General features: G+C 36.0%; 1 protein-coding gene across 1 annotated transcript in view; it reads left to right on the top strand.

The window, feature by feature from the left end:
• LOC141161414 (uncharacterized) overlaps positions 1-22,649 on the top strand; it is a 46,648-nt gene that overhangs the window by 5,057 nt on the left and 18,942 nt on the right. The window contains exons 9-39 of the mRNA XM_073646224.1: positions 55-85; positions 347-431; positions 3,800-3,952; positions 5,603-5,811; positions 5,981-6,072; positions 6,211-6,317; positions 6,411-6,760; positions 6,856-6,959; positions 7,671-7,786; positions 8,312-8,497; positions 8,614-8,828; positions 9,789-9,886; positions 10,389-10,492; positions 11,426-11,611; positions 12,001-12,057; positions 14,766-14,965; positions 16,062-16,150; positions 16,278-16,396; positions 16,622-16,795; positions 17,122-17,324; positions 17,930-18,030; positions 18,262-18,374; positions 18,608-18,790; positions 18,895-19,097; positions 20,058-20,164; positions 20,259-20,374; positions 20,819-20,986; positions 21,367-21,563; positions 21,675-21,778; positions 22,110-22,222; positions 22,369-22,527. Coding sequence (XP_073502325.1) covers positions 55-85; positions 347-431; positions 3,800-3,952; positions 5,603-5,811; positions 5,981-6,072; positions 6,211-6,317; positions 6,411-6,760; positions 6,856-6,959; positions 7,671-7,786; positions 8,312-8,497; positions 8,614-8,828; positions 9,789-9,886; positions 10,389-10,492; positions 11,426-11,611; positions 12,001-12,057; positions 14,766-14,965; positions 16,062-16,150; positions 16,278-16,396; positions 16,622-16,795; positions 17,122-17,324; positions 17,930-18,030; positions 18,262-18,374; positions 18,608-18,790; positions 18,895-19,097; positions 20,058-20,164; positions 20,259-20,374; positions 20,819-20,986; positions 21,367-21,563; positions 21,675-21,778; positions 22,110-22,222; positions 22,369-22,527 — 4,442 coding nt within the window. The remainder of the gene's footprint in view (positions 1-54; positions 86-346; positions 432-3,799; positions 3,953-5,602; positions 5,812-5,980; positions 6,073-6,210; positions 6,318-6,410; positions 6,761-6,855; positions 6,960-7,670; positions 7,787-8,311; positions 8,498-8,613; positions 8,829-9,788; positions 9,887-10,388; positions 10,493-11,425; positions 11,612-12,000; positions 12,058-14,765; positions 14,966-16,061; positions 16,151-16,277; positions 16,397-16,621; positions 16,796-17,121; positions 17,325-17,929; positions 18,031-18,261; positions 18,375-18,607; positions 18,791-18,894; positions 19,098-20,057; positions 20,165-20,258; positions 20,375-20,818; positions 20,987-21,366; positions 21,564-21,674; positions 21,779-22,109; positions 22,223-22,368; positions 22,528-22,649) is intronic.

Genomic DNA, 22,649 nt, shown 5'->3' with positions numbered 1-22,649 from the left:
TGGATTACACTTTAAGCATAGCCATATCTAATTTTTTTTTTCCCTGTCCAACAGGTGATGATGCCTGTAGCGCATTGACTGGACTGTAAGTAATATTTTACATGAAACTTTTATGATGATGTTTCATACTTAGTAATAATTAAATAGAATGCTATCCATAAGCCACTTTATTATATGCAATGACATCAGTCACTTTCCTACAGTATTCTGTGCTTCGGAGACAAAAGTAACACATAACAAATTTGAGGCTTTAGATCATAGCATCTAATTAAATCCTCTCAGTGAAATGAACATGTACATGATTTGTATTACAGTCTCCTAATTGATGTACTTTTTTTATCTGCAGCTCTGATATTACGGATTACTTGAATTACGCAAAGGATTTATCAGCTGCTTGTTCATATACTATGCTACAGTATGGTTGTGCATCAGTAAGCTTAATTTTTCAATTTACTTTTTTGTTTTAAAACCACCTTTATGTACAAGAATATAACTACTACAATACTTTCCCCTATATACAAGAAAATAACTACTATAATACTGCCCCTATGTACAAGAATATAACTACTATAATACTGCCCCCTATGTACAAGAATATAACTACTATAATACTGCCCCCTATGTACAAGAATATAACTACTATAATACTGCTTCCTATGTACAAGAATATAACTACTATAATACTGCCCCCTATGTACAAGAATATAACTACTATAATACTGCCCCCTATGTACAAGAATATAACTACTATAATACTGCTTCCTATGTACAAGAATATAACTACTATAATACTGCCCCCTATGTACAAAAATATAACTACTATAATACTGCTCCTATGTACAAGAATATAACTACTATAATACTGCCCCCTATGTACAAAAATATAACTACTATAATACTGCCTCCTATGTACAAGAATATAACTACTATAATACTGCCCCCTATGTACAAAAATATAACTACTATAATACTGCCTCCTATGTACAAGAATATAACTACTATAATACTGCCTCCTATGTACAAGAATATAACTACTATAATACTGCCCCCTATGTACAAGAATATAACTACTATAATACTGCTCCTATGTACAAGAATATAACTACAATAATACTGCCCCTATGTACAAGAATATAACTACTATATTACTGCCCCCTATATACAGGAATATAACTACTATAATACTGCTCCTATGTACAAAAATATAACTACTATAATACTGCTCCTATGTACAAGAATATAACTACTATAATACTGCCCCCTATGTACAAAAATATAACTACTATAATACTGCTCCTATGTACAAGAATATAACTACTATAATACTTTCCCCTATATACAAGAAAATAACTACTATAATACTGCCCCTATGTACAAGAATATAACTACTATAATACTGCCCCCTATGTACAAGAATATAACTACTATAATACTGCCCCCTATGTACAAGAATATAACTACTATAATACTGCCCCCTATGTACAAGAATATAACTACTATAATACTGCTTCCTATGTACAAGAATATAACTACTATAATACTGCCCCCTATGTACAAGGATATAACTACTATAATACTGCCCCCTATGTACAAGAATATAACTACTATAATACTGCTTCCTATGTACAAGAATATAACTACTATAATACTGCCCCCTATGTACAAAAATATAACTACTATAATACTGCTCCTATGTACAAGAATATAACTACTATAATACTGCCCCCTATGTACAAAAATATAACTACTATAATACTGCCTCCTATGTACAAGAATATAACTACTATAATACTGCCCCCTATGTACAAAAATATAACTACTATAATACTGCCTCCTATGTACAAGAATATAACTACTATAATACTGCCTCCTATGTACAAGAATATAACTACTATAATACTGCCCCCTATGTACAAGAATATAACTACTATAATACTGCTCCTATGTACAAGAATATAACTACAATAATACTGCCCCTATGTACAAGAATATAACTACTATATTACTGCCCCCTATATACAGGAATATAACTACTATAATACTGCTCCTATGTACAAAAATATAACTACTATAATACTGCTCCTATGTACAAGAATATAACTACTATAATACTGCCCCCTATGTACAAGAATATAACTACTATAATACTGCCCCCTATGTACAAAAATATAACTACTATAATACTGCTCCTATGTACAAGAATATAACTACTATAATACTGCCCCCTACGTACAAGAATATAACTACTATAATACTGCCCCCTATGTACAAAAATATAACTACTATAATACTGCTCCTATGTACAAGAATATAACTACTATAATACTGCCCCCTATGTACAAAAATATAACTACTATAATACTGCCTCCTATGTACAAGAATATAACTACTATAATACTGCCCCCTATGTACAAAAATATAACTACTATAATACTGCCTCCTATGTACAAGAATATAACTACTATAATACTGCCTCCTATGTACAAGAATATAACTACTATAATACTGCTCCTATGTACAAGAATATAACTACTATAATACTGCCCCCTATATACAGGAATATAACTACTATAATACTGCTCCTATGTACAAAAATATAACTACTATAATACTGCCCCTATGTACAAGAATATAACTACTATAATACTGCCCCCTATGTACAAAAATATAACTACTATAATACTGCTCCTATGTACAAGAATATAACTACTATAATACTGCCCCCTATGTACAAAAATATAACTACTATAATACTGCTCCTATGTACAAGAATATAACTACTATAATACTGCCCCCTATGTACAAAAATATAACTACTATAATACTGCTCCTATGTACAAGAATATAACTACTATAATACTGCTCCTATGTACAAAAATATAACTACTATAATACTGCCCCCTATGTACAAAAATATAACTACTATAATACTGCTCCTATGTACAAGAATATAACTGCTATAATACTGCTCCTATGTACAAGAATATAAATACTATAATACTGCCCCAATGTACAGGAATATAACTACTATAATACTGCTCCTATGTACAATAATATAACTACTATAATACTGCCTCCTATGTACAAGAATATAACTACTATAATACTGCCCCCTATGTACAAAAATATAACTACTATAATACTGCTCCTATGTACAAGAATATAACTGCTATAATACTGCCCCCTATGTACAGGAATATAACTACTATAATACTGCTCCTATGTACAAGAATATAACTACTATAATACTGCCCCCTATGTACAAGAATATAACTGCTATAATACTGCCCCCTATGTACAGGAATATAACTACTATAATACTGCTCCTATATACAAGAATATAACTACTATAATACTGCTCCTATGTACAAGAATATAACTACTATAATACTGCCTCCTATGTACAAGAATATAACTACTATAATACTGCCCCCAATGTACAGGAATATAACTACTATAATACTGCCCCCTATGTACAAGAATATAACTACTATAATACTGCCCCCTATGTACAAGAATATAACTACTATAATACTGCCCCCTATGTACAAGAATATAACTACCACTACTATACCTGAATATGTTTTCTGATTCTAACACATAGACAGTCATAAGATGCTGTACATTAATGAAGAACTGTATGTCTTTTAATGAATTTGGCGCATCTTATTCTAATAGACTATGGATCAAAATTAGTGCAGAGTGTCGTTCTTGACAAATGTCACCCATTTACTTAGGAATGAGTCTATAATGCTGTTTACAGTTGCATGAAATAAGCTTTTTGTTTTCTTGTCCTTAGATTGGAGGCCACCCAGCTACTACCTATGCTGCAATCCTTACCTGTTACCTTTCTAATTCCATGGCTGTCACCTCACAAGCGTCCCTCACTTTATTCATCTCACAAATTCCTGCACCTATTCTTGCGGTTACCTTAAACATTCTCAATAACCAAGTAAGTACATATACCTCCAGTAGGGATGCAACATTTATCATTTTAGGATATGTTAACATAACAGTTACATGTTGCCATGTATTTTCCCTGACCATTACACCCCAGTGCAAATATAAAGTTATTTATGAAAATTCACATTGTTTATGAATGTCACTCCAAGGTGGCAGTGATAAAATACAATGCCAGGCAGCAACTAAAGTTGGATATTGTAACTGTAAATGTTGTTTTTGGGGTTCTTGGCTCAGAGACAGGATACATCGCTCCTATGGGGAACTTGGTAGGAAGACCCGGTGATTACATGCTTCAAATGCTTGCCAACACTAGGAGGAGCTCACAACAGTCAGTTTTTTAAGGTTATATTTAATATTAACTCACTTATACAGTGAACTCCCCCTAGTGGTGCCTTTATAAATCTGTATGTAGTGAGTTCCCCCTAGTGGTGGGTGTATAAATCTGTATGTAGTGAGCTCCCGCTAGCTGTGTCTATATAAATCTGTATGTAGTGAGCTCCCCCTAGTGGTGGGTGTATAAATCTGTATGTAGTGAGCTCCCGCTAGCTGTGTCTATATAAATCTGTATGTAGTGAGCTCCCCCTAGTGGTGGGTGTATAAATCTGTATGTAGTGAGCTCCCGCTAGCTGTGTCTATATAAATCTGTATGTAGTGAGCTCCCGCTAGCTGTGTCTATATAAATCTGTATGTAGTGAGCTCCCGCTAGCTGTGTCTATATAAATCTGTATGTAGTGAGCTCCCGCTAGCTGTGTCTATATAAATCTGTGTGTAGTGAGCTCCCCCTAGCGGTAACTGTATAAATCTGTATGTAGTGAGTTCCCCCTAGTGGTGGCTTTATAAATCTGTATGTAGCGAGCTCCTCCTAGTGGTAGCTGTATGAATCTGTATGTAATGAGCTCCCTCTAGTGGTGGCTGTATAAATCTGTATGCAGTGAGCTCCCCCTAGTGGTGGCTGTATAATCTGTATGTAGTGAACTCCTGCTAGCTGTGTCTATATAAATCTGTATGTAGTGAGCTCCCCCTAGTGGTGGCTGTATAAATCTGTATGTAGTGAGCTCCCGCTAGCGGTGGCTGTATAAATCTGTAAATCTATATGTAGTGAGTTCTCCCTTGTGGTATCTGTATAAATCTATATGCAATGAGCTTCTCATAGTGATGGCTGGTTAATTTCATATACAGTGAGTTCCCTCCAGTGGTGGCTGTCTAAATCTGTATGCAGTGAGCTCCCCCTAGTGATGGCTGTATAAATCTGTATGTAGTGAGCTCCCTCTAGTGGTGGCTGTATAAATCTGCATGCAATGAGCTCCCTCTAGTGGTGGCTGTATAAATTAATATATAGTAAGTTCCTTTTAGTGGTGGCTGTATAAATCTGCAAGCAGTGAGCTCCCCCTAGTGGTGGTTGGATTAATCCATATGCAGTGAGCTCCCCCTAGTGGGGGCCATAAAAATCTATATACAGTGAGCTTCCCCTTAGTGGTGGCTATAGGCAGGCAAAATTTTATCTTTTATGGAGTCTGAAAAATCAAAGTTCATTTAATCAGATACATTAACCTAAATTATTCAGCACATAATTGTGGATCTGAGAATTGTTGGGAACCCAAGACATCTCTTTATTTAGTCTTGAATCTTCATCTTTCAGATTCCTTCTTCTGATATATCAGAAAACAACAAGAAGTATATGTTGAATGCTGTATGGGGAAACCTGATTGCAAATCCAGATAATCTTACTCCAGGTTTTCTAGCAACTTGGACCACAGAGTTGTTATACCCATATATTACTAGCATTGATGAAGTTCTTCTGGACTGCATACCTTCCTCGCTCATTTCATGTGACAGCTTGGAAAGCTTGTAAGTATATTGAGTCAATGTTAAGTGAACAACCCTATTAGTCATCTCTTACTATTCTCACATTCTTAGTAAGTCATTTATATATTGAAATTGTTTCAGATGAAAATATGGAAAATTCAGAAAATTCAGAAGCTTGCTAAACTTTGATTTTCCCTATTTTTTTTTACAGCGTTCTGGGCCTAGATGTATCATACTCTAAATTTGACCAAAGCCAGAAGGAACTAATTGGATCATTTATCACTACGTTCATCAGCAAACATTGTAAGTTTAATAGAAATGTATCAGCATGGGTAGGGCCAGAGATCCTTGGGGGTGTATCCACGCCTAGTCATGCTAATCAATATCGATTGTGTCTAACAGAAGTGGATTTCATTAACTAAATAATTTCTGTCGTTTCAGCTTGCATGAATGCAAACACAGGTGATTTTGTCCAGTCATTCTACAAAAAATTTATAAATAATATTGAAATTGTTGCATTATATACAATTTTGAGCGTTACAGAGATGGTAAGTTGCTAATTTGAAGTAATCAATTCTTCATTAGGTAAATGGTAATAACTGGTAATGCAACATATGATTGGACTGTTGTTTACTTAACAGGAGTCTGCGATAGGAGATTTAACAGACTTCCAGTTGGCCCAATACGTTGGTCTTTCCAAATCTTTCAGCAGCTATGAAACAGCTTTACCTATTCTGCAATTACTACAGATCAAAGACTATAATTTCATATTCAATTTTCTAAGTACCTTGTCAGCGGATAACTATGGCCAAGAGATCTCATACTCCTTGCTGTCTACTGCACTCATCCAGCTTAACGCTGTCGACGATCCTCTTTGTAAACCAAAAATAACCACAATCATCCAAGCGAAATTCAGCTACCTCTTTGTAGGTATCAATGGTTCTATCCTTAATCTGTTTGTCCTTGGAGATTGCTCCGATTACCAGGCTGTGTAAGTAAACCTGAGATCTACACTTTCCTCTACTTAACCCTACTCTGTGCTTTATGGTATTAACTAGATTTTGGCTATATTCTGTTTTCCTACAGCTATGGAGCTATTGATGGAGTTTATTCCAGTTTATCAAATGATACCCAAGAATTATTGTATGAATACAGAAAGAATTACTTAAACGCAGAAGTACTTAAATCAGGTAAGGATCTTCTTTTTTTTTTTTCTGTATAGAAACTAGAATTCACATTGGATTTAGAAAACTCATAGTGTTCTGGAGCTTTTCCTAATTAGCAGAGCAGATAAAGTTTTCAAACAGGGCATTTTGGACTGGAGGACCTTACATACCCATGCATTGCATGGACAGCACATTTCATTAGGAGCTATGTAATGCCTAATTTATCCTGAGGTGGCGCTGTAGGAAAAAAAAATTGACATTTACCTATTACAACTGGCAAGAGGAACACCTTACAATTAACCTACCATCGGGGTGTCCTAAAGGTTTAAAGTTAATGTACACAATTAACCCTTCCCATCCCAACATTCTAGGAGGACCCCTTCTCATTTAGTGACGCATGAGTACTGTTTAATAATTTTAAAGCACTATTTAATCCAACAAATTGTAGTAGAAGTAAAGGAAGTTGCTGGTGTTTTCCTCCTTTATTTGTTAAGATTGAAGGACTTTTTAGAATGGAAAACCATGTGTAAGTTTGAGCTTTTGCAGATAGCTAGGTTTCCCCTATATATGAACCCTAAAACAGTAGTAGGGACTGCTTCTGTGAAGAAAAAAAAGAAAAAAGATGTTTTAGCCTGGACAAAGTTTTTCTTTTACATTTTCATAAAGAGCTCAATAATGTTAAGTGCTACTGCAAAAAAAAGTCTCTTAATAGATCATGATTTCTTATTTCCGCAGGATCTGCTTGCACGTATGGTGTTTCAAGTTCCCAGTGGTTTCTGCTCAATTTAGGGGCGTCCTCTAGTATGTTTTCATATGCTGAGATTATAATTTTTAATTTCAACTTCAAAGGAGTAAGTTTTTGTTCTTGTCAAACCTTAACTAATTTTTTTCCAGAAAAGCATATTGGATAATGTCCTGTACTTTCTGCTGATTCCCAACTCCCTTATGGTGTACGGTCACACAATGTGCAAATAATCATACTCTATCATCACATACTACCTAATATAAGCATCCTACTGCATGATGTCCTAATAGCATTGTCATATGTTGGTCAATTAACACTACCAAATTATTATACTGTATGGAGTCTATATAGCAGTCCACAACACAAATATTACCAACCAAATATCATCTCAAAACGTAAAGTAGTCTTACAACAGTGCCATACAATTCATGGTGATGGTCACAAGTTTTCAACACTAGGCCATCTGTGTGGTAGTTGATAGCACAGGTTGCACAACTCTAAGGCTATCACTTACCTTGGGGACAATGACTCATTTCCAGGTGTCTCTGAAGCTTCATTTTCGAAAAGGGTTAAACCCTTTGTAAAAGACAAATGCATTGACCATTTCTTTGTGGTTTCTTTTATTTCCTAGTTTGAGGCTATTGAATACCTCAGCATGAATCAGTTCATGGATCTTATCATCGTATCTGGAATATTAACTACTGAATTTCCAATAGACTATGAGATACATATCTCAGCAGTTATCACCTTCCTGAAGACCAGGGACTTTGAATACTTTCAATTATTCTTCATACAATTAAAGGCTTATCTATTGCGGGTGAGTGGCCGTCTACTGGACAACACAACGAATTATACCTTCATGAGATCTTGACGATTTTTGGTCCTCTTAAATATCGTTCTACAATGAATTCCTCTTGTTTTCTTTCTTCACAGATAAATATCCAATATATCATCAACTTTAATGTTCGAAGGCTCTTCTTACAAGGGGTTTGGGGAATATTGGAACTGAGGTTTGCCCAGTTCACCCCTAATGATTGGTTCATCTGGTACAATAATTATTTGACCATCTGCCTGTCTGAAATTACCATCGATGAACTTTCCGTACTTTCGAACAGTGTGGTGAAAGACTGCTCCAATTTGCGCTCCATGTATGTAGCATTTGACTTGATGTTGAAATGTTTTACGGAATAAGCTGTAATTGACATAAAAGGTTGAACATAAATCTATGGTCTAATCATTTTGTCAACCACAGCAGGTCTAATTTCTGCTTGAGCTAATAATACAATTGGTGAGGAAACCACTAGCAGTATGTGTAAGCCTTTTTTGGGTCAAAGCTGTAACAAATTCTACTTTTGAGTTTTTGACGAAGGGAAACACAAAAGTAAGATCCATATCAGGCCGATTCGTCATTCAGAAAGAATTAATAACATTCGGAGCGGTAACTTTCAGCTTCATGTTATAGACACTATAGCAGAGATATTGCAAAAGACAATATTCAAGGGACAGTCGTCAAATTGAAAGAAGGTGTTCTATTTTTCAAGACCAGCGCCGCTCTTGGACTGTGTTTGGTATTACAGTTCAGCTCCATTCAACTGATTAGGATACACACAAGAGTAGCTCTGTTTTTGAGACAACTCATTATGGAAGTGTAAGATAGGACAATTTGAGAGGGGCGAAGCTTTAAAAAAAGCTTAGTAGAGAGTCAAAGGCGTAATACAATTTCAAAAAATTTTTGTATAATCCTAAGGTATAGAATTTTTCAAGATTTCTGCTTGCTGACATTTAATAGAGAACTATCATTGCTCACCTCCAGGTGTCACAAATATGTCTCTGATCATGTCTTGGACATACCGGTCATTAGTAGACACAGTTCTGATTCCACTAAACAAAGCAGATTATTTTATGCACTAAAAGTAAAAATCCTCTTGAATAATGCCAGGCAGACATCTTGAAAAATCAGCTGGTGAATTGTAGAACTTTTCATTCTACAAAGAATAACATTTATTGGGAACAGGTGCTTTGCTGAACATCGGTTGCCAACATTTTTATAATGAATACTGAGAATTATAGTCTGTATTAAAAATATTTTGCTTGCGTTTCCCCTTTAGTGTTGGAGGACTTGACGGCTCATTTGAGCAAATGGATGAAGATACAAAATCTGGTATTGCCAACTGGATAGTATCATTCGTTCTGAACGACACAAGCAGTAAGTGACCACATTTTAAAGGGAATGCTTTATTTATTTCTATTATCGGGTATTCGATATATGCAGGTAGAAGACGTGTCATGTTTTCTTTTTTTCTAAAAATGTTGCTATTTATTTAAAAAATTGGTGTGTGTTTGCCTTATGGCAGCTGCAACGATTGGTTGTTAATGGTAAGAAATATACACTCCAAGAAGGGATGGAATACATTTACTACCATAAAGACGAGACAATGGCAGGGGAACTGTATATAAGACCGTATCTGTGTACAAAGTGTATAGCACTATTATCTAGGCTTCCAGAAATACGATAACTTGGTCCATAACTCACCCCCTTAAAGACTCTTCAGATCCCGCCCTCTAATTATGGTACTCATTATGCTGACCCTGTACTCTAATGTGAATGACATGACTTTATGACCCCGTCCTATAAAGATTGTGAAATGTCTCTGCTAACTCCGTTTCTTCACTAAATTACTCAAGTTTTAATATTTCTCTTTTAAAAGGATGCATAGAAACGGAAGGCAATTGGTTGACCCTCACTTTCTACCAGTTTAGACCATATGTCAGTGTTGCTGCAATGAAAGAAATGAATCCTGATTTCGATCTGGTAAGAATACAATTCAGTGGTGGCAAAATAAGCAACAACATTTTTAAGAAAGTCTAAACTTTGTTTATAAACTATTTCTAACTATCCGTTTAGTCTTACAGTCTAAAAAAAGTAATTCCAGTTGAAATTACATTCCCTATACTTCCCTATTGTATAACATTGTTGCCTAAAATCAGCATAGATGAGGATTTTTTACTGTAAGAGCAGCGAGACTATGGATTTTCTTAAGAGATAGATTCTTAGATCTGGATTCAGTACTGTTGCTTTAGTAGATTTTCAATGCGATTCCCCAAAAATTACATGTAGGTTAAGTTGAAATGTTATATTGTGAACCAATATAAGCAAAGCCAATTTCAGTACAGCGCTGCGGAATTGTTTAACGCTATACAAAATATAAAAATATACCATATTATAATTAATGGGTCTTAGATTGATCCAAGATGGAAGGAGTGTGAAGTGCGGAAGGAACTTTTCCTCTAATATGAGGCACTTAGTAACTGCTTCATTGAGGTTAGGGTATATTTGGATCAAAATTAGACTGAATAATAAAAGGTTGGAGTTCATAGAGCCCACCAGAAGAAAAGATTCTGAGGGGCCCTCCCTCTGTCAATACAGAACATTTTCACACCCACCTTAAATTGCATTGTAATGTTATCACATAGGACATATAATAATGTCTAATAGGTTGTTTGCGAATCATCTCAAAGACTCCAGTGGTAAATTATTGACCCTAAAGTAAGATCCATTGGGGTCTTCTACTTTTTTCTGCTGCACCTTTGAAGCCCATTATTAAATCACAGCTTAAACCTATTGGAGGATCAGCTTGTACTATTATAAGCCAAACCAACTACTGTAACACAATTAATGTCCTTATATTTTTGGATTGTCCACTGTTAAACAAGTCTTTCCATTTTGTTTGTTTTTCTTAAACAGCTTGAGTCATTAGATCAATTTTCTTCAGCTCAGATCGGACAAGTAGTATACAGCGAAACAGCAGCACACAGCAATGTAACCCTCATAGGATATATCTTTTCGTTCCTCATCGTTGAAAATAACATGTTGCAGACGATTGAGAATTGTGGACACTTTTGGGACGGTTTTAATGCTGCACGTCAGCAGGTAATAACTTGAAGCTATTGCATTGCATACTTTCCATTCAATTTTACAAGTGCCATTTCAGAATTACTGGACAATCCTTTCTCTGTATCTAAAACATTGGTTGTAATGGACAGCTAGCACAAATCAATGACGAGTGTGCAAATGATTGTGGCTATTTTTTACCATTTTACTTCGGCAAGCATAAAAAAAAAACATCAGAAAAATGTTACAGCAAGCACCCATATCTCTATAAAATCAGAAGATAGGGGGATTAGGTTAGAATATTGTTCATTCATTGTAGCAAATGATGGGACGCAACAAGTTTACTGCAATTTTCTGCCAAGCAAAATTTAAAAAAATAAACCTATAGTTGACAAAAACAGAAAAACAAAAATACTGCCTTTTGATAGGAAACAAGAAAACGTTTACAGAATTCATTAAGGAGACGAAGGCGGTCTCTTTACCAGGTAAGATGTGGTATTTATGATTAGTTGTCACAGTGGGCCCTATGTTTCTCTATTAGCTCTTTTGTATTGCATCTATAATGGAATTACAACGATACAAAAGAAGGTATTACTTATTCACACCTTGAGTTAGATTACTATCTTGCAAAGAGATTTCCTTGCAGCAAGAGGGTAGCAGGGATAAGGTTTGCTATCAAATTTGGACTGGTAAGGACCCCATTGCGGTTCCTACAAATCAGATTTTTTTTATTTTTGTGTATTGGTCAACATGCTGATGTCCCTATTGTAATTGGTTTTGACAGCAGAAACAATTATGAGTGATATAATAATGTATAAGGTATTTAGATCCTCACCCATCCCTGCACCTTTTTGATGCCAAGGAATGCCCTACATACCTCAGATCTATGCAAAGTAATTGCTCCAAATGTTTGATCTCACAATAATTATTGGTCAACTTTCGATCAGTTATTGTTGGCAAACATGGTATGGGATTTTGACTTCCTCATAAACAAAGCAATTAACTTATCGAAAGACTTGTTTGCAATTATTAAGATCAATCTTTAAAAATCAGTGCATGCATTATTTATATGGAACAATCACATCATTCTGATGATGTAATTAGCTCTTACTGTCTAACCCGTTTGACTGGGTTTATTGTCATTATGGTTAATTTTACAACTAATTACTATGCTGGATTTTACTGGGGTTTCACTGGTGAAACATGTTTATACAGATACTAAAAACCTCCAAACATATTAATCAAGTTAAAATAAACATCTGGTTTAGACAAAAATAACCCCCTAACACCAATCTTGGCTTCTAAGCATTGGCTTAACATTTAACACTTGTTCTTTTTATTAGCTAGAAAACAAATATTTTGCATCAACTCATTGGCTATATTAAATTAGACATGGTGCAGGTGTCTCAGTGATGTTCTTAGTTAGTTCTTATATGGAAAACAATGATCTAAACCTCAGAATTCCGCTCAATTAACTTTTTTTTTTAAATGATAGAAAAATATATTGGATAAAATTGTGATGTTTCGATTGTTGGTTTCCCTATGGCATTAATGATCTGGGTGATTGGGACAGGCTTTACATACATTCTCCTGACCTTTTTTTTTTAAGCGGTAAATATTGGTGCAACTTTTTTTATACCCCTTTCTTCTTTTTATTATTAATTTCCCTTCTAAGGTTGTGGGAAATATATTAGAAAATAGAATGCAAAAAATGTATTGTGAAATATAAAAACAACTTTTGAGAATCTTAAGTGCCCTCTGTCTTGGTTCAGAAAGATCGGTGATTTGGGTTGCTTTAAAAAAAGAAATGTATAAGATTAGCAATAAAGGTCTTCTTCAGTAAGCGCTTGCTGCCATATTTTTCTGGAACTTCAAAGCACTTCAGGTAATTAAGATATTAAACTGCAGTGCCCCATTAGTGCCCGCTTATATTTTTGTGATTTTACATAATGTTTACACTTTATAGTTTTTCAACCAACGACATAGAATGAATTGCATATGGCGCATGCTACGTACAATTGTCTACAGTACTAATATTGGGCAATAGGCGGAACAGGCAACTCTGACATCAATACATTTCTGGCACACATAGATATTTCCTATTCTTTTGGTACTGTCAAGAAAGGATTGTCTGAGTAACTATGAAAAGGCAAATTGAAGAGTCTATGGACTGCTAATGAATTTCCAACTTTTTTTTCTCATGAAGAAAAAATACCCATCTCATAATAATGGAGGCATATTGATAGAAGAAATGCACTGGAGTTGGATTTTTTTTGTAGCATTGTTCCTTATAGGTTATTCTATGCACTTGTGTTATGGTGGGTAATCCAATGCTTGTTGCAAGCTGGTGAGGGGGTTATCCCTGTTTATAAATTGAATGATAACACTTACTGGCTTTACTGAAGAATAATGACATTACAGACTCTACATTTTAATGTGTTTAAACCAATACACTGCTTAGTGTATAGATAATGGGAGTGAAATGCCCACATATACCACATACATGCTGTACATGCACACATACATGTAAACTACATACACACATATACATTACACACAAATATGCAGACATACGCATAAGCATACACACATACAGTACTTGTACATGTACACACGTAGATATATACATACACAAATATCCAGTATATACACAAATAAACCTACACAACCATTGATACCTACACCCACATGCTTACAAACAGTTATCCATACCATAGATATACACGCTTACATTTACGCAGACATGTAAATTCATAGACATAAATACACACGCAAACAAACATATGCACATACATGTAAACACATAGCTACATACATTTATCCATACATTTCCACTAACATACATACATATTATATTATACATTCTGATACACATACATATACATACACACTTATGCCTACAGTATATACATACACATACAAGTACACTCAGTCGCACATACACATTTTGGATGTAGTCAGAAATTTCTGTGACAACCCAGGTCAGGCTTCCTTTCTCCTTTCTCTGGAGTTGCATGATTACACTTTAGTGAATTTACGCCTTGTGTGTGGTTTAAAGTTTAACCTTGTATCTCGGTGAGACCCCAACCAGCTCTTTTTTTTTTCCATCACCAGATAAAATGTCTCCTATCATTAGCTTCTGTGGAAAAAAAACCCCTTTTATATTTCTAACACATTTACCTCTTTTGTGCAGACGGACGAGTTCACTGCAGAAGTAAAATACAAATTGTTAGAACTGACGACGGATGAGATTTCAATGCAATATTCCACATTCACATCAGAACAATGGAACCTGTGGTGGGTGAACAGACTCGAATTCGTGACGACAGAGGTTACCAGTGATATCCTTAGTCAAATCCCATTGAGCATTTCTTGTGACTCCTACAAAGCTTTGTAAGTGATGCCGAATAGAAGTCATATCTTACTAGTATTGGTATTTTTATTCATTTCTTACTTATCCACGTGCCACAGATTTATATGTTAGTAACAATATAGATTAACATTGATCCAATCGAATGATCAGAAACAAAGTGCTAAAGTCCAAACAATCAAAATGGAGCACTCTTCTTGAAACTGGTTTACTCCATTCCAAATCCAAACCTAGAACCAGAGAATTTAGTATTTGTTATCCCCATTCCTCTTGTGATATGTCTTCCCTATTGCTTGCTAACATTGTAGTGACTTACAGAAGGAAAGCTGAATCTAAAAAGATGAAGAATATGGCCGAAATTAGTTGAGACCCACAGCAGAAGGATGGGCTGTTTCACATGGTGCATACACCTTACGTGGCTCCAAGAGGCAGGAGATGCATCTAGGGGAGAATATGCCACAACATAAGGACATAACCCAGCTCGGACTGGCCCACAGGGGGATGCGTGAATTCCCCGGTGGGCCCTACAATCCTCCATTTGTGCAGTAGTTGGCACAATAGAATTAATTCACAATCATTATTTATTCAACAAACCATCCAGAGCTTATTCTAAGAAGATGAAGAATGTGACCAAAATTGCGGTAGTTGAGTCCCACAGTAGAGGGATGGCCTGTTTTGTAAGGCACATCCATCTTACAGAGCTCCAAGTGGCAAGAAAAGCATCAAGCGTAAAATCTGCCACAACACAGGGGAATAGTCCTGCTCATCATTCATTTGACAAATAAATTTAGGAATGTAATACTTTCTTGTAGCTGAAGTTACTGTTAGGTCAGTTAATGATAGGCCCTGGCCTTGACACCCCAGTCCAACATTGGATATAGCAACTGGGGCTAAATGGGTAGTTGTTGTACTTAACCCTGTTACCCAACAGGGTCCAAATACCCCTTATCCAAATTAGAAGGGAAGATCAAATGCCACATGGTGGGTATGGTCTCTGTTATAGATTTAGTAACACACCTCTGCCCCAACAGCAAAGGATATCCAGTGAACGTTGGTGCATACATTTAAGTTTATAAGATTTCAATTTAAAATAAAAAAAAACTTCCTGTCATATTACAGCGTCAAAGGACAGAGCGGAAACTATGATCAAACTGGCGAAACAAGCCAGGATGCCGTCTACAACTTCATTATCTCATTCTTTACACAGGGTGAGTAGATTGTGCCAACTGATTATACAAAAAGTAAAAAAAATTATTTACACCATTATCATTTATTATTGTTGCCCTTACCAAGAAACATTAGGATTCATACTTGCTTTTGTTGTATTCTTTTTAGGCACAAAATGCTCCGATTCAGAAGTCAGCACTGTGAGCTTCATGAAAACATCTCTGGGAAGTTACAGTGTTAAGCTTACTTATGAACAGCTCATTACTTACTATACAGGATTCAATGCCGTAAGTATTAATGTACAGGGAGAGCTAGGTTAGATCTAAAAAGTAAATGAGATAATTCTAAAAATATATTAAAAAATATATATGTTTTTTATTATGAAAACCAGGACATTTTGATCTACAGGTTTTTTTTTTTAACCTGTAGTTGGGACACCTGGCTGAAGAAGCGGACATGTCCTTTTAATGAACTTGCTCAATATTGTTCTTAAATTTTTACTTTTCTTTTAGTTTGACACAGGAGTCCTTGCAACAATGTCTGAAGATCAGATAGGAGACATGATAGTGGTGGATAAAGTGTATGAAAGCCAAGAGAATTGTGAAAAAGTTTTTGCGTACCTGCAGACACTTTCTGTCGAGAGAGTGGATAACTGTATGGCCCGGTTCACCGCAACAGCCATAAAGGTAAGTTTTATAAACTGTAAAATCTCTAAGATGTTACATGAAATTTCTCCTCAAGCTGTTATTGAACAATCGATGGCTCAGATGAAGAACTGTTGCTAAGACTGCAAGGCAGCACTTCACTTGATCACTATTGGCTCTGAAGAATGGCCGAGAGCATAAAAGCATGGAGGAGTCCACAGGAAGATATTTTTCAGCTCCATGACTCATGTAATGGGTACAATGGTGTCCACTAGTCTTGTATTACTATGGTATATGTATACGATATTAATGAGGTCTGCGATATCAAGAACGAGTCTAACAAATATTTTTGTTTGGTTTCCCCCCAGAAAAATATCATAATTTTGAACTTCAGTGTCGGACAGTACATGCTTCAAAGTTACTTCACCATCCTAAAGACCAGCCTAGTAACATACAGCCATGATCAAATTATACAACTATTCGAACTCAAAATTTACCTCTTCATTAGATTCTTCTCAAAGACCATTTTGCAACTTTTTGTCGTTGAGGACTGTGATACTCTTGTGGTCATGTAAGTGATAACAATGATCAGAATGGGGCAAAAATAGAATTTCTACATATAGGGTACATGGATTCGTGTGACCAATGATAAAAGTGGTCCTATTAACAAATGTATATATCGCATGGAGCGAGTTTGTCTCCTTGCATTGACTATCCTTTTCAATCCCAAATTACTCAAGAATTTCATTGAGTTGGAATTCCTCAAAATGGCATCTAATGTAGACCTGACGAATTGGAGAGAAATTAAAAAAAGTGAATAGCTATAATCTGGTTAGCTGGATATTTGAAAAAGAACTCCGATCCCACCCCAACCCTCCCCATCCATTAGGGAGTTGAGCAGGATAATAAAAACTTGGTTAGTTTTTGTTCCAAAAACAGCCCCAAATCTGTCTGTTAGTTGTGTGTAGTATTGTAGTTCAGTCCAATTCAATGGCGCGGATTTGCAATACCAGACACAACCCAAGGACAGGTGTGCCACTGTTTTTGGAAGAAACCAACAAATATTTCTTTAATCTTTTAAGTAGATGGTGTCTCTGTTTTGGGTGGAACACTATTTGTTTACTAATCGCAAAACTTTTTTTTTAACATCCTTTCATTTCTATTATTCTTTTTTAGTGTGAATCAGTTGGACAATGGATTCTCTAGCATGAGCGTAGAAACCCAGAAGGACATCGCATCCTGGATTTTGGACCTTCTTAAGTCCTCAAATCTCAATGGTAAATGTCATAGTGAAGTATCAATCCTGCATGTTGTGTTAGCAGAACGTCCACATATAAGTTATAGAAAAACTTCCAGGCTGTTGGGTTAAATTTTGTGAAAAAAATGTAATATGTGTATTTATATTTTTTATTTTTAATAAGTCATGTGATCAATTGTGCGAAGAAAAATAAAAGAAACATCTAAATTTCGATTTTATTTGCTTACTGTTGGGTTTCATATCTTTTAAGGATGTGGAAGCATTTCACAGACTACATCAGTATGGGTTGCAAGTGTGTGGAAGAGCTTCATTTCAGTCATTTCCATATCGCAGATTAAAGAAGTTTATTCTTCATTTGACGTTGTAAGTCATTATACAGTAATAATTATTAATGAATATTAAAGGGGTTGTCTACTTTTTAAGCGGGTCCTTCAAAGGTACTCTAAACACAGGTCCCCCAGTGATCAGTTGTAATCTTTATGGGAATCTAAAAGAAAATATTCAATTCCTTTGCGGCGCCACACTGGGATATTGTGGGTATCTATAGGTTGATAAAAACAAAGTCAACTGAAATATGATGTATTTTTACCTACCAGATTTCAGTCATCAACAGAACCAGCGTCTCCCAAAAGGTTGACTATCTCTTCAGCAGCGATGAATATTTAGTAAATGTTGAGAACGTCACGGTCGTGTTGGAGTCTATGTATGCAGGCGACAATGTTGTAACTACCTCAGAGATATACTCATTTTGTTCTGCGTTCAACGTGAAATATGAAGGCGTGAGTATTATTTTTTCTTGGTACCACTTAATACTGTATCCATAAAACATCATAATACTTTTTTTTTATTATTCCGGAGTGACACCAAGATCTTTCTTTTGTAGCTCACTGTCCAATACATGTCATATGAAGTGCAACAGGAGATCTTTACTTTCCTCTTCACAAGCTGGATCAAAAATATGAACTCAATGTCAACAGATGAAATTTCACAGTTTGAGCCAAATTTCAAGTTTTTCCTTTCGGGTGTTACTGTGACTGCCTTGGAAGTAATCCCACTAAAGATGGGCTGCAATGTGTACCAAATCATGTGAGTTGCAGTCTCTGTCTATACTGTAGTCCAATGGTCCTCAACCTTTTTTTTTACCTTGAGAGCCACATTCAGGTCTGAGAAATGGTCACGAGCCCTCTTCTCCCCCATCCAGCTCCTGCCTCCCCCACATTAGTGACATCAGGAGCCTTATTATTGGTATAATGACAGCCAAAGCGTCCCCACAGAAATAATACTGAGAAAGTATACATGCATCCAGAAGTTCCCACCATACCCCCACTGTGTATTCTCGCATAAAGCATTCCCACCTCACTATCATATCAAGCTTCAATCACCATCTCTATTTGGCAATAACATCCTATCTCCACCTTAGCACTTAATTTATCTCTCCAACCCTAGTAGATGCTCCAGATCTGCTTTTCTGTGAGGGCTACTCACAAAAGTCACCATCTGGAGACCTGCTCTTCATAGCTATTTGCTAGACCTGGTGCTGATGCACCAGACTGCCAGACAGTCACAAGCCACATATCATGGGCCCGCAAGCCATATGTGGTTCTCATCTCAAGCCACTGGTTGGGGATCCCTGCTGTAGTCCATTAGGTTTGATCATAAACTTGCCAAATGAGTACCACCAGGATGCGCTTTATCGTCGATGATGTCCTTTGTGGTACCTATCTGGCATATCATTAATATTAATATTTGTAATGGTCACATGACTGGATATTTTTGGCACCCCCAAAAGTCTAGCTACAAATATTGATAGTAAATCACATAATGCCAGCATTTCCCCTGCCAATTAGAGTTTTGAAGACCAATAAGGTTATTATGGTAGGTTTGAAGCAAAGAGGCCAAGGTTAGGGTAGAGACTGAATGTTTTCGGACTATCGTTCCCTATAACTGATCTTTACAAATCAGCACTAACTTGCTTGTCCAAATAAAGTGAATAAAACCAAGCATTAGTATTGAAATAATAATGCAACTCATTGTGTTTCTTTTCAGCTTTTTGGCTCTAAGCAATGTCATGGAACAGTTAAGCGAAGAAATGAAAATGGCAATTTTTGAAGCAATGATTAATTTCCTTGATGCCCAATCCACTGGATCATCAGGTGACCATATATATATCTATACTAAGAGCTAAAATATGTCTTTAAATAACCCAAAAAATACTTGATATTAATCCTTCTTTTTGTGATCCAATAGATGTCTGCGGAAGCTTGTACACGGACAGTAGAACCTATGTCACAAACATTTACTACGGCTTCTTCATATATGTCAAATTCTATCAGCTGATTACCTATTACAGAGAATTCGATATGGTAGGTGGACTCTGATACCCTGATAGACAGCTATCTATCCCAACTGTCCCCTTCTATAGACACCCAAGCTCGGCTCGGCCAAATGTACATGTGTTTTCAATCGGGAGATAGGAGCAAGATGCCAGATACCTATGATGACTCCTTATCTCCCAGGAAAACAAAAGGATCAAGCACTAAAATTCAACATGCCCGATCCTTTTTTCCCCTCTAAGTTGAAGAGTAGATGGTTAACCATTCTTGATGAATTTGAGAGGATCATCTTTAATATAAAAGGAAGCCTTTACTTTAGATGTATAGAGAATACACAAAGTTGGAATCCTTTATTTCTAACATTGGTCCCACAATGCCTGCCAACCTTGAATGACCTAAGAATTTGAAAATCCAGTTGACTTTGGTACATTGACTGACGTGTGTACTTTATCTTCTGAATTTCATATCCAATAGTATACAGTCCTCGATCTGTGCAGTGGTGAACAACTGGGTAACCTGTTCATGAACAGCACCGCCATTAGTGACCAATTTAAAGCCATCCAGATTTTTGTGGAACTTGAAAAGCGTGACTTCTCAGCAGTTTCTAGCTTCATGATTGAGTGCACAAGGGTGGCTAAAGAGGTAAGATTTTATATATTATGGTGATATAAATAAAACTGCAGTGAAGTTTGGTGTTCTAAAGTGGAGATCTACTCAATGGAGAGGTGTTGCTATAAAAATTCAGCTTACATTGGGGATGTTTTTTTCAAAGAGAGGTTTGACTGTGTACATGAAAGAATGCCCAAAATTATGTTGATAAAGGAATTGTTCTATCAAAAAACTAGTCAATCGACACAATAGATAGGGGGATTGAAAATCTGAGCTACATTGGTGGTGGGTTTTTTTTCAAAAGAGGATTTCTCAACAATTTGGGGAAACCTGCTCTTCCTTTCCTCTGTTCCTTTGCTACAAACCCACAACAAAACATGACATTATTTTCTTTTGTGACATTCCTTCTCTAGAAAGACATTGTGTCATTAAACAATGCCAATATGGAGTTATTGTTCTATACCGCTGTCTGGAAACCAATGTCTCAACATCTAAATACAGAAGCCGACTTCCAATGGTTTTCAGACTACGCCTCACTTATTACAGGCATTATTCCTGCTACTGCTATTGAAACCATTCAAGCCCCTGATTGCAATTCTCAAAGACTCCTGTAAGTTTTTATTACTGTTGGTGTTGCAATATAATAAATATATTTCTACTCCAAGACGCCCCCTATAGGATATTTTTGTTTATCCAAGATTGTTTGTTTTTCGGGATGTAGGGTTGAAGCTTTCAGTAAAGCATTTGATCAACAGACTGAGATCCAACAGGATTCTGTGTATGGAAAAATCAAAGAATTTAATCAGGGACAGAAAGAAAGAACAGGTAATACTTGAAAGTCACACGTCAACTGATCTCCAATCTGTAGCTCTCTAAATGTTGAAAACTTATGACTTCTAGCCTTTCCTGCCAAGCTATGGATTTCAATGCATGCCGGGAATTGTAGATGTACCGAATCTCCAGTCTAAAGTTGGAGACCACAAGTTTAGGCCAGGAAATGGTCAAATTGCTCCATTATTGACTTAAACTAATTTTCTACACTGCATAAGGCAGGATATTATATTCAACTATGATGGATCTATGTTACATCACCCATATTATAATATGTCAATTTCTTGGCACTTAGAATTTTTTTTTTATTTTTTACTTTTCCCAGGATCTGCTTGTAGTTCAGGAACCAGTAGTGAATGGCTATATTCATTCTACGGAAGATACATCAGTAAGGCTTCATATCCGGAATTTGAGGAATACAATCCTGAGTTCTCTCCGGTAAGTAATTGAAGCTAAAGATGAACAAGGTCTATCCTGAAGTTTCATTTTATTGTTTTCTTCTGTATCTTATGCCCTATTAACTGTTGCCATAAAATAATTTCAATGGAGATAAACATTTATACGTTACACGATTTGTTCTTTAGGAAGAATCACTGGTTGCATTCTCCGGTACACAAGTTGCAGACTACTGTATACAATCGAGAGGACTGAGTAATGAGAGTACAATTGTCACCATCTATCAAAGCATGGACTCAATACAGAAAGTGGAAGACTTTTTGATGCATTTGAATGAAATCGATGCGGTAGGTTTCCAAAGTAGGATGGCATCGTAAATTTGTCTTATGCGCCATCACTGCTGGTTCTGAAGCGTTACATGCTGTTTATTGAAACAAGTCAACTGGGCATGTTAAAACTGCAGGGTCTA

Source organism: Phyllobates terribilis, unplaced genomic scaffold (assembly GCF_046119375.1).
Source record: "Phyllobates terribilis strain yellow unplaced genomic scaffold, ASM4611937v1 Scaffold_9__5_contigs__length_417890890, whole genome shotgun sequence".
Taxonomy (NCBI): domain Eukaryota; kingdom Metazoa; phylum Chordata; class Amphibia; order Anura; family Dendrobatidae; genus Phyllobates; species Phyllobates terribilis.
This window is presented reverse-complemented; position numbering and strand designations above follow the sequence as displayed.